We start from the raw sequence: 13762 nt of genomic DNA on the forward strand, positions 1-13762 counted from the left end.
CAGTAAAAATACACGTAAAAATCGCTTACCTTCTTTCTAATGCGGACTATGGTAGCGGTAGTTTTCGTAGTGGCCGATGGTGGACTAAATTAAAAAATAAACCAACAATTGATTTAGACTACTACACATACACAACCAGTAAAAAACTAGGCAATTGGCAGTCTTCAAAACCCGTTTCATCGTTTTCAGCCTATCGGAAATCGGCGTGCTAGAGGGAGTCACCAAGATACCGCACCGCGGCGAGAAGAAGCGAGAAGACACCGTGCCACTCATGCAGAACGGCTACAATTCCGACTAGCGTATGCTTTCCTAGTTAGTTTTATACCTTGTACCATAGAGTTTGAGAGTTCTAAAGACTATGCAGAGTCGCAGCTTTGAGCTGTTTTTGGCAGAATAGATGTGTTCGGTCACAGAATTTGTGTTGATCAATTTAGGATTCAACCTACTTGTTTGTCAATAATAACGGTATGAAATGTCTGATGTAAGTGAACCTTAAATGGCTCAACAATTAAAGTCCGAGACTACAATCACGTCTGAAAATATCGATACGGAAAAAGCGCCAAAAATATGTATACACGACCTTATTGCCTATATAATAAAGTAATGTATACATATTTTTGGCAGTTTGTCCGTATCAATACTTTTAGACATGACCACCGTCAATTAATATGACAATAACGTTTTAAGTGGAACTTTCAGTGTATATTCTGTCCAAAATGGGGCAAAGTTAGCTTAGAACTCTAAAATAGCGGTATTTTTTTTATACTATGAAGATAGTAAAGTAGTGTACTGCCCGCCTAACGTTAATCGGACACCGCTGCCTATAGACGCTTGAAACTTTGCCACCATCATTGTATTTAAAAACTAACCCCCTTATTCATAAACGTGTACTAAAGTTACGATGCCGCTGATCATCGTTTGTCCCTTTCCGACGTATTGGTATGATGGAAAGGGACAAACGATGATCAGCGGCATCGTAACTTTAGTACACGTTTATGAATAAGGGGGTTAATGAGCAAATGTTTATGCCGCGTTTTATTATTTAAAAATAAATAACCCTTACCACGTCTAATGCCGTAACTGACATCAATAAACTAGTTTGAACTTGTTTATTAACGTCCTACGGGCTGTTATGTGTATACACCGCACTTGAGGAGCATTTTGCGGGCATTTCACTTAGTAATGTTTACAAAATGAAACATAGTTTACAAGTACTGTAAAGAGATACGGTCTGTCTGAGGTGGGGAATGTAAACGCTTGAGGTAGATTTCTGATAATCTATATTAATATTTTTTCTTCAAACTAATAACCGAAATATCGACTATCGTTAATGCTTGCCACCTTCAGAATGAATCGCCTGCAGATTATTCCTTCAGCAGGGCCATGGTTGACTGGTAGAGAATGCCTTCTGGCATTAAGTCCGCCATAGTCCGCAATACTCTTCATGTATTGTGCAATAAAGTTTAAATAATAATTTAAAAAAAAATAGATCTGAATTCAAATAATCGTTGCCAGTTATCTACCACGAGTTATTTACTTACCCCCTTATTCATAAACATCATCGTTTGTCCCTTTCCATCATACCAATACGTCGGTAAGGGACAAACGATGATCAGCGGCATCGTAACTTTAGTACACGTTTATGAATAAGGGGGTTAGTATTTGTAACTTACCTAATATGTAATAAGTTACTAATAACCTAACATCAACAAATGAAATGAAATGTTAACATAATATTACTATACATAAAATTAATCTTGAATTGCATACATAATGTGTAAAAAAATCTCTTGATAGGATATGAAAAATAGCTGCCGCATGTCATTATGATTAATTCCCTTTATGACGACTCTAAAATTTATTGTTTTATTTGTAAACCATACTGACTGACGTGCCCGCAAAATGCCCCCTCGAGTGCGGTGTATGGTTATTTGGGATTTCGATGTTTTCGATGACCTGTCTGGCCTAGTGGGTAGTGACCCTGTCTATTGAAGCCGATGGTCACGGGTTCAAATCCTGCTGTCTGGTTAGGGCATTTATTCGTGTGATGAGCATGGATATTTGTTCCTGAGTCATGGGTGTTTTCTATGTATTTAAGTGTTTATAAATATTTATAATATATTATATACATATAACGTTGTCTAAGTACCCTCATCACAAGCCTTATGGAGCTTACTGTGGGACTTAGTCAATTTATGTAATAATGTCCTAAAATGTTTATTTATTTATTTATTGTGATGGTGCAAAACTTTAAGCGTAGAGTCAAACCAAAATAAAATGGCAGCGATTTTGACAGTTCCGATAGTGCAAGTGTTATTTTAAACGTCAAACTTCTATGACGTTTACTTAACACTTGCACAGGCTGGGCTATCAGAATCGCTGCAAACTTATCTTGGTCTGACGTAGAAGCGGATGTGTAGAGGTACTTTCTTATGATATTAAAATCAATGACTCGATGTGTTTCCCGTAGTAAGCGTAGTTCAACATAACCTACAAAACCTGTCATTTAAAATAATCACTTTATAGTCTATTCCATCGGGACCCTAAAATAATTTAATCTAATTAGTACCACGTGGTAAAATATCTATGGGATTGCATATTTGACCGATCGACTGCGTCACGTGATTTTGTGTGCAGGCGAGCTCACAAACATCTTAACACGCCAACGTTCCAATAATATATTTACACACTTGTAAGACACTGGCAATTTTAATTATATCCTAATGGGATAAACTATGGCATTGTAGCTAAAGAATTTGTAAGGGCATAGACAATGAATACATATTTGTTTTAGTTTTAATAAATAGTTCACAGTTTTTGTTCATACGTCTAGTCTGTACGAGCGATTATAGTAATGAATGTTAAAACTGACATATAATTGTAAATAATGATGCGTATGAAATTCATAATATTCTTGACCTGAGAAATTTATTCTCAAAAGTTTTAATATTTTAACACTCGTAGGCTTGGAGGATTTAGCAACCGGAGTCGCCTGTAAGAGCTTACCCCTCTGTCGAAAACCTCGGACAATGGTCATATGTATTGTTAGGACTGACGTTTATCTGACGTGGCTATTTGTATGTTACGTAAAAATAGCCATACATTTGACGTGCCCCTCCCCAGCAAAAATCGGCACAGAAAATGACAGACAAGGCGTCTCCAGTTGTTAAATCCTCCAAGCTCATAGAATCTCTTTAACGAATTGGAAGTTTTGACATTAATTTCGCCTTGTTAAAGTTACGACTTGGCAGTTCATACTGAATTTAATCAAGTAGCGTAGTTTCACACAGTCGCCATCAGATATATCGGAGCGGCTGAGGTGCTCAGAAATACCTGAACACGCACTTTAAAGCCATGACAATAGAGGCGTGTTTAGATATTTGTGAGCGCGTTGGCTACTCCGATATATCTGATAGCGACTGTACCGCCAGTCAATGAATGTCAACAGACGACGGAAATCCGCACCACCTACAACCTAGAAAACGATATCCATGACGATTTTTGGAAAAAAGCGATATATTTTCTGAAATTTCTGCTATAATCGGGACAATTTTTATGGTTCCGATTCAGGCCACAAGATGGCAGACCCTCCAACGCGCACGGTCCCTATAGTAGTTTCACTTGATGTTTCAAGAAGGATCAGTTATTCTTTTTTACCTGACCGCGAGTTGTAGTAGCTGTATCCTTCTAACACACATGAATATCTATGTTTAGCAGACTTATGATTTACGGCGTATCGGCTTAATATCATGAAACGATTTTATTTTTCTTCGACTCTGTTATTTATAATTTATAGGATAGTAGAAAATTATATGAATATAGTAGTATGATCTTGGAATATGATCGCTGTACAGACGCCGTCCTCGCTAGATATAGTTACGGATCTGACCAAAAATTGTACAGTATTTAACGCTAAGAACGCTCATAGGCGTTGAATGTTCGATACAAGCAAATTTTAATGATGTTGACGTGCGGGAGACATTTTGAATATGACGTACGAGCATGACGTTCAAATGGCTTATTATGGTACAATTTTGCGTCCAGATCTTTATTAGTACATTACGATACAAGTGTGAAAAGTAGGAGCACCGAGTGGCGATTAATTAAAACTCGACCGAAGGGAGTGTTTTATATCGACACGTTTTGCGAATTACCTTTTCGCACGTGTATTGTACAACGTTTTACAGTACATATGGCCCTTTAAATTTTCGATACACGCACGTATTTTAGTTAAGTTAAGTAGCACCATATGTACTGTAAAAAAATATTATAGTTGCATTCATAGTGTAAAGTGGACCAAATTGTGAAGCAGCGTCGAAATAGTACACTCAAATAAATTTATCATAAATTAGTTTTAGTGGTTTTTCCTTATCGTTTTTTTTTTGCATTTTTAGTGATAACATCCTTTTGTTGAGTGTACTAATTTCCCTAGTTATATGAGTAAAGAGGAATATTGTCTAACCATTACATGTTTCAACTGTCTATTAACTGATTTACACTAAGTATTTAATGCTTTTACCAATCAGTTATACTGGCTAATTTTGGGGTCGTGATTCCGTGAAAAAAATATAGTCATGGGCCCTTACGTTTCGTTTACTTCGGGCAATGGGAATTTGAAATAGAATTTGATTGTCAAAGAAAAGATTGTCTAATAGATCAAAGGCCAAGGTATGGCAGCAACGTTTCGAGCGATGGCGCCATAACCTTTAGGTAGTGCCCGGTGAGATGGCGCCACTTTTTGATATTTAACAAATTGAACACATGTCAGTGAAATAATAAGGATCAAATTCAAATGGTGTTCTAAAAGTTCTAATTATCTGTCGAAAGATGGCAGTAAATTTACGTCGCTACAAAGTTTTCTTTAACAATATACCTCTTTTTCAAGTTCTCTTTACTTCGGGCCCTCAAGGTGTCCATTAGATTTTTTTCGTGTTATTGGGGTTAGTCCCATGGGGGAATAAATTTGTTTAATACGACCCCAAAATCACCCAAATAATAGAGTTACCAATCAACCTAAAAGCTCCAATATTTTGACTAGAAAACATCAATATCGTAGAATGGTATATTTGAAAAGTATTTTTTTTTTCAATGTAATTGATTGTCTTGGTTAAACTGTAAGGTATAGACATTATTACGAAACGGACTGAACACGTCTAAGAACTGACTGCGTTATGTAGGGTCACTAATAATTTAAATAATAAAGGAGTATAGAATCGTAGTTTCATCGTTATAATGATATGTGACTGCGGCCGGCAAAACCCCCCACTTTTGTCAATTGCCATAAGGACTCATTGTCAGGTTATTCGCATAAAGATACAAGCAAATCTCTTCCTTATGGCAAGCCACAAAGTGGGATGTTTTGCCGACCGGGGTCACATAAAGGTAGTTTGTCTCTGTAAAGTTCATGTGTAAAAGTAGTTAGGTACCGTTTTTAGTATATATATCTATTCCGGTGACGTTACTTTTGACAGAATATAATCGTTTTAAAATATTTTTAATAGGGAATATTACGCAAAACTCTGTGTAGAGGACGCTACTAGAACATACTGAGGGCCTGACGCGAAACACAAGCCCCATGTTTATTGGCGTGAAATATAAATGTTTAGTATAAGCTTACAATGTTGGCCGTAAGATGACTGAACCTACAATACACAAAAAAACGAACGAGAGCTGCCTGCTTTGGCGTGAAGTGTCAATATAAAGTTCAAGTTTCCGATTCAGGCTACGTACGTACGTAACGTTTGGGCGTACGTAAGACGGCAGACCCTTCAACGCGCACGGCCCCTATTCGAGCGACAGAGAAGCCGAGAACGAAATATCGATTATCTCGTTTCGCAATAGGCTCTCTGTAAACAAACCGCCTTGAGGCTTAAGGCATATTAGTATGTTTAAGTTACTCTATGGTTTACAATATGTGCTAGTGCTGCACTCTGGCGGCACAATAATGCAGTAATACCCCCTTCCATTCCATCAACTATTCCAAATCTCGCAGAATATAAGGGATCACTACATTCTATGACTCTTCTCTTTCCGAACAGAGTCTAACAACCAGTGCAACAAATGTAGGCATGTTTTACGTAAAACAGTTCTAAGATATCTTCAATTTTTTTATACTGTCGATTTTTTTTAATAAAATTTTGCTAATGTTGGGTAAGTTTGAAGAGCTCCAGTAATAAATACCATATCACCACTATTTGGGCCAAAAAATTTTTTGCGAAAATTCGCCTTTTATCGAAATCTGACAAATACGAATAACACTGAAAATAGGCCCAGTTATCCATACCATATGAAATAGTGTGTAGTAGAAGATTCTTCAGATAATATGTTAAATGGGAGAAGAATAGCTTTGCGATCCTAACGAAATAACGGTACTTTTTCTATGAAATTCCATATCGGGATCTTAACAAATCACTTCTATTTTAATATAATCTAGGTTTATAAGTTACGCAAAAAAAAATGCATTGAAAATTAAAAAAAGGAAAACCTACTGTAGTAGTGGAAAAACATTTTCTCTTTTTGTATGAACGAGTATGGTATGCTTCCCTCTTAATACAAAACAAATTCATGTTTTTTTTCTGTAAATCTAGAATACTTTAAATATATATTGTTCACAATAGAAACACGGAAGATTTGATGGAATTTAATAATTAGTTCATACGTTGCATAGATATTTTTGCAGAAAACTGTAAATACCTACTTTTTCGGGTTTAATATAATATTATCTACCTACTATTGTCGTCTTACCTTAATATTGACCCTAATTAGTACTGTCAAGGAATTTATTTTCAGTACCATTTGGTACCTTGTCACCGTGACAACAGTATGAGGTCCCTGGCGACTTTCACATTGATTATTCTAAAGTAATAAATTATTACTGTGAACAAGTACGAAATGGTGCTGTACTTATTATTTTTTGACTGTGCAATATTATAAGCATGTTATATATGGCAAAGGACCTACCTCTATACTTGTAAATTTAGTAATATCATGGTTGTTTCCTAAAATTATTCCAGATTAATTTTGTTGTTGTATTTACACCTCAATAAAATGATTTGGGGTTATATTTTTTCCAATAATTCGCCTTATTAATTATTAGTTGTTCCGTTCGTTGTATAGTTTGTGTAAATATATATATTTTTTCATATATGTGTCCCTGAAAACCATAGGGAATCAGTCCATTATAGCTCAAGAAAGTTGATAGAATCAGGAGAAATAATTCATGTAGTTTTGTAAATTGGTACAATTATACCTGGTGGTGTCCAGATGAACATACTAAAAGTATTCGGGAGCGGGGGTTGTGCTGGGGGTTTAACGCGGAGTAGGTACCTTGGGGGTAGGGTTGAAGGTACCTTTTTTCAGATTTTTGCTTATATGTGGAATATCTGTACGAATAGCATTATAATTACTTAGAACAAAAGTTTGTACATAAAATTTCTTGAAAATTTGGCCACAATTATGTTTACTCTACTATCAATACTTAGGTGGCCATGCTCATTTCCCCCCCTCGCCCCCTCGTCAATATAAACTTTTTGTAAAAACTGCGTGAATGATTTATGAATTTGTTCACTCTGTGGTTCAGGTACACGAACTAAAAAATTATATTATATTTAGTATAGGAGTTGGACACCAACTAAAATTATCAATTTTTTTGTAGTTAGTATTAAGTAATATTTCTTTTTCGTGACGTTTTAAAATCTCTAATTGATTATTCTTTCCTTGGTGTATAAATAATTGTCAAAATATTTTAATATACAGTATGTAACACAACGAAAGGCAAAGAAAGAGACCCATTAATGTTTAGGTCATATTGAGAAACTTTTACTACGGGACCAACCCCGAAATCTCGAAAAAAAAAAGACTCCCATATAGGACCAGCAAAATGTATGAAACGGAATGTTTTTTTGTTCGCGATTTCAGGGTGTGTCCAATAGTAAAAGTTGCTCAGTATGACCCAAACATTAAAGGGTCTCTTTCTTTACCTGTCGTTCTGTCATACTGTATAAAGGGCAAAAGTTGCCTTTTATGTTCTCGAAAGTTAGGATACAGCCTTATCTTGGTAATTAGACAAAACTTTGACGTGATTTTTGGCCTGTAATGATCTTAATTCTAATGATAGAATTAAAATGTCCTATTTCATTATAGTTAAGAAATCAAACATTATTGAAATTTTACTTAACTTGATTATGTTTATAACAAAATATTGCAATGTGGGCGTTACGAGATATAATGACTAGTTGTGAACCTCATTCATTACAACAAGGTTAAAATATAGTCGCATATGTCATCACATGTATATAGCAAGTAGTTGCATTAGTTAGTAAATCATAGTTTTTTAATTAATTACATTCTTATTCTTATAATGTGTCGGTACTTTTCAATTTTAGCCATACCCTGTTGTAAATCTTGTTCAGTATATGATACAAATTAAGGCAGTATCGGTTATGGCTAAATTTGGAAATTTGCTGATATTTTCAATTTAAACAGCAATAATTCGATATCACCATTCTTAATTCCTTATGATTAAGCGTTGTTTTCATAAAATTGTACAAAATAAATCAAAATTATTACAAACATGTTGTTTTTTCTTTCAATTCTCGATTAAGCTTTTTCTTATTAAAGCAGACACTCTTTCGAGATAGATTTTCGTACATTGACCCACCTGTTGGTATCTCTATTGCACGCGCATAATTTATATTGCTGTCTCGTCTCGCCCATGATGCCGGTTGTTAATATTACTGTGCGAGTTTGAGAGCAATATTTTAATATGAATACCACATAAGTGCTTTGGTGTAATACTGTGAACTTGTGTGCAAAGTTTAATAAAATATATATATATATATATGCGCCTGCAATAGAGATAACAAAAAGGCGGGTCAATATACGAAAATGTATCTAGAAAGCGGCTCTTCCTTAGTCAGTTTCATATAAATAAAACCGTTTGTGGTTTTTTAAAGGATTTGCAATGATCCTTTCAAAACTAGCTAGAGCTCAAAAACTGATCGTACAGGAATTGTGCCGCGAGCGACGCAACAACAGTACAGTACACAGTGTGCGTTTTGACAGCGTCAAATATTGTAATACCGCCAAAATACCGCGCAAGAAGTTTGACATACAGACTTGGGTACTTGACAGATGTTGAATATTATAACAAAGTTTAGCTAAATGGACAGAAAATGGTCCATTCATTTTTAAAAAAGGAATGGAAGTTAAAATGACATTAAGATAAAAAAAAATACAAGGTTCATTTTTTTCCAACAGAAAAAGAAAATAGTGCCATTCGATTCCTTTTTTTTTTTTTTTTTTTTTATACTACGTCGGTGGCAAACAAGCATACGGCCTGCCTGATGGTAAGCAGTATCCGTAGCCTATGTACGCCTGCAACTCCAGAGGAGTTACATGCGCGTTGCCGACCCTAACCCCCTCCCACCCTCGTTGAGCTCTGGCAACCTTACTCACCGGCAGGAACACAACACTATGAGTAGGGTCTAGTGTTATTTGGCTGCGATTTTCTGTAAGGTGGAGGTACTTCCCCAGTTGGGCTCTGCTCTAGATCTGGAATGACATGCGCTGTGCTGTGCCCTACCACACAGAGCGAGATGACATTCACAATGCCCATACCTCTCTTGTGTGTGATTTTATTGAAAAATAAATTGTACGATAACCATATACATAAACGCAATATCTCAAGGTCAAAATAGCATCTTTCTTGATCTTCCATACATTTAGGACAGACTTATGTAATGTGACGTCACATTACAATATCATTTTGTTAGAGGCGTTTTAATCGTCGAGTGCAAACGGCAGACTTTAACTCTCATTTCTGACCTTTGTGTTGCTTAAATGCCATGACGAGTCCTAAATAGACATTTGATCCTCAGGATAATCAAGATCGATTGACATTATTTACAAAAAACTGTCAAGTAGCCAATTATATTTTATAACAACTTTTTTTTAAAGCGGGAAACTGTGTATGAGGTAATATTTAAAGTTGAGGGATAACTTTCAAAGTCCGAGAGCTGGTATACATTTCAGGGTAGATATTTGAGACAAGCTGGAAATTTGACTCGTATATCTCCTATACATATCATACCCTAACATTCAATATGGCGATCTACAGAAGGGTAAAAAGTCCCACCAAAATTGTCTGTGTTTTTGAGGATATTATTTTATTATAAATACTAATTTCAAGTTGCCTCGAATACATTTTTTTAATTTATAAGGCTTGTTCAAAAACTAATGAGGAAGTTGCATTTTGTGCACAAGAGTAGCAAAGTAATTTGATGCAAATATTAAGTTATTTTCGTTATGTTGAGTTATAGAATTGACTTTTCAATGATAATTTTAAATGATACATGTTTAATAACGTTCAAATTAATTAATTTTGTTTAATGTTACACAGTTAGTATTCTCTTCGCGTTGGTGTGGTGAAGAATTTTGTTTTTCACTCGGTGGCAAATTTTGATTTAATGCTTGCGCCTTGAAACCCTCGCAACGCTCAATATTCGTCTTTCCGAAACACTCTGTACGCTAGTGGTTCAATTTTGGAATCTTTTGCTTGCTTGTGTATCAATAAAGTCCTTGTAAAGCATATAACTATTGCAGGCGTCTATCAAGGTTATCGTATTTTTAAGTTTTAAGAATTATAGATTGCTTTGAGAACATTTATGTGCAAAAAATATGATGTTTCTAAATATATGAGCGTTGATTTAGCCCCGACTAAGGCCGTTACCCCTTAGCCAGGTCTGCAGTTCTGAGTTAGGGTATGATAGGAGAAGTATAAGACAAATTCTCAGCTTGCCTCAAATACCTTCCCTAAAACGTCTACCAGCTCTCCTACTATCAGTGATATGTGTCAAATAAGTATCAGTCATATGGGCCGTTTTTCGAAGTCAAAGATTTTCTAGAGCTTCGACTACATATATACATAGTACATACTGTATATTCGCTGCTCCTCCGTCAAGAGTACTTAAGTTATGATGATGGCTACTGGAAGATAGGTAGATACAAATTGTTTGCAGGTACTGTTGACAGCCGTAATGTTCTTTATTATGTGATATTGGTGCCAATTTGGTGCAGTGTGAAAATAGTTGTGGTACATTGACTTGGACGTGCGTGTGTACATGATGAATAGGAATTTACTCGGCCCTTGCCAAGGAAATTCCGTTCACGAAAATATTGAATCGATTGAACGTTCATTTAATCGAATAATACAGCATGTTTCGAATTTAAGCAGCTAGAATACCCTGTCTGAAACAGTCCTGGCGGCGCTCAGGGGCATTCGAGTTGACGGCAATCGGGCAAGCATCCAGCTCAAGACAGAACGAGATGGCGGCGCACTGTGGACCCCCTCTGCCCCACCTAGGAGACAGGACTTTAAGCCAAGTAGGCGAGTCAAGAATACCCCGAGCTTAACAACCAACTTCACTTGAATTGACACAATTAACATAGCAGTTTCATCGAATTCACATCTATAGTGTGTTGATATTTTTCTCTTTATATTCATAGTGCAGAAAAATTATTTTATTAAAATCGATAGAGACGATCAGGCTAGCTTTGCACAGACTTGGCAATAAGAATGCAAAATATACATAATTACATATCCCTTTAAGCTCCATACTTGACGTAGGACTTGGCATAAAAACTTGGCGTGGTCCGACTCTAGCCCGTTTTGCTGCATATATTAAGTCGAGCTTGATGTATAAAGTTACGCAAACTCGGGCTAGATGTGCTAGGCGTAGATTCAGAAGAAATTTTTCTACATTATAGATATAACTGCGAGGTCGGTGAGCGTCCTAGTTTCCGAAGTTAATGACATACAATATATAAAAAACCTGTGTTTGTATTGTGATGCCCGAGTTTATTTTCAAGGTCGTCAATTAGCGTACAGTACAGTCCGAAACGCCCAGAGCATGTCAATATCTCGTTTAACACTTTACGCACAATTAAAAGAACCGGTGTGTGATTCCTCTGGCATACGTCCAGCATGCCATTCATATTGCAACTTACAAAAACTCATTTCGCTCCGTATATGCCACTTAAAAACATACCTTATCAAGAATGAACAAGGCCTCTCTTCAAATGTCAACTAAAGCTTCTATACGCACTTTTTAAGATAGTTGCAATTTGTGGTACAGGAGACTCGTTCCCAAATCGCCTCAGAAGCACGTAAATAAAGGTGTATTTAGCGTTTTTTTGGCGCGTCCCCGCATTTTATAGCTTAATTGAGGCCGCTTTCGTTGAACGTGTGCTGTCACTCTTCGGGTTGCGTTTCACAACATAACGCTGTCGCATTTACTATATTTAGACTTAACGGGTTTATGTGCGTAACTTGCCACTGATTTGACAAATTGCCACTGGAAAAATATGTTTTTGGCTAAAATTAAATTTTTGGTACAAGCTTTTATTGCTGACTACTTTTCTCCACAGGCAACTAATACTCACCGAGACAATTCTAGAAACTCCAAACACAATTAGGTTGCATTGTTTTATCATAGAGTTCCTATGGCCACCTCCTGTCTCCATCATCAGATCAGCTCGATAGTACCATAATATTGCACTGTCACCCAACTTACATATATAAGTAAATTTTCAGCTTCATTAGAAGTCGGGAAGTGGGTCAAATTAACTTGCAAGATTTGATTGCAGACCGACAGATAGACAACTTAGACAAGGGCCCTTATTCGACATGCTAAAAGTGACGTTTCGTGTTGATTTCCATTTGATGTGAGAAATATTGTGACTTGTCGAATTGCTATTATCACCACCTGTCAGTGAACAATATCCACACTAGAGGCGGGGCGTTGTACCGGAATAGTTTTTGGAACAGGTTATTTGTAATAGACTACTTTTAGCTTGTCGAGTATTTAAAAGTACGGACTTTGATTTCTGAAATAAAACAAATATGAAACTTTTATCACCTCGTACCTCCATTCTTACCGTTACTTTAGGTAAAATAAAATTTTGTTAACAGATGGTCGTCTGGGTGTCTGTTGTATCTAAAAATAATGTAATAATATATAACAAAAATATGACAATAGATTCATAGCCTTCACTCAAAACGTCACCATATTTCCGACCCTTACCGAAATAATAAGTCGATATTTGTATAAATAATCCTTATTTGTAAGACGCCTAAGCACGGCAAATACGTAAACTGCCTATTGGGGGTCATACTCGTAAAACTGGTATTTTAGACGTACTTTTGGTACGAGTAACAGAGACGTACTTTTGGTACGCAGTCCCAGCTCTAGTCAGGATTCTAGTTGTCAAATATAAGTGTGTCAAATACGTATTAGTTAACTGTCAAATGAAATTAGATCAACGGTAGACTTTTTTGTCGATGGGTATGGCTGCCATGTTTGGATTTATGACATTTAAAAGGGGATCCTAAGGCAGAGAGTAGTTTTACCTGTACGATTTTGATTATTCTACTGGACGCAAGATGGAGTTAGCTGCCAAATTCCGATCAGGCTGACGCAACTAGGAAGAAAAAAGTTTTGTATGGAATTTGTTTCGCAAATCATTGCCAACGAAGAAAAAGAAAACGTCAGTGCTATTTATTCTGTCAAGTTTACATCAAGTCTACTGTCAGCCTAATTGCTTTGTTTGTTTTGAAGGCTTCAATGTTTTGTTCGGGTATTTCGTGTAATTTCTTTATTATTTAGTGCAAAAATCGAAAATAGTCAACCGTGATCAGAGTAAAGAGCGAGTTTGTTACAATGCCAGCGAGAAAACGGTTTACTAAGTGTGAAATATGTGGCAA

The 13762-nt window shown here is 36.2% G+C and overlaps 1 protein-coding gene across 1 annotated transcript in view; it reads left to right on the top strand.

Moving 5' to 3' along the window:
* LOC133522010 (protein GPR107) overlaps positions 1-8571 on the top strand; it is a 28265-nt gene extending 19694 nt beyond the window's left edge. The window contains exon 12 of the mRNA XM_061857217.1: positions 190-8571. Within this exon, the coding sequence (XP_061713201.1) occupies positions 190-298 (109 nt within the window). The 3' untranslated portion in view covers positions 299-8571. The remainder of the gene's footprint in view (positions 1-189) is intronic.
* The last annotated feature ends 5191 nt before the right edge of the window (positions 8572-13762 follow it).

This window comes from Cydia pomonella, chromosome 1, assembly GCF_033807575.1.
Source record: "Cydia pomonella isolate Wapato2018A chromosome 1, ilCydPomo1, whole genome shotgun sequence".
Classification (NCBI taxonomy): Eukaryota; Metazoa; Arthropoda; class Insecta; order Lepidoptera; family Tortricidae; genus Cydia; species Cydia pomonella.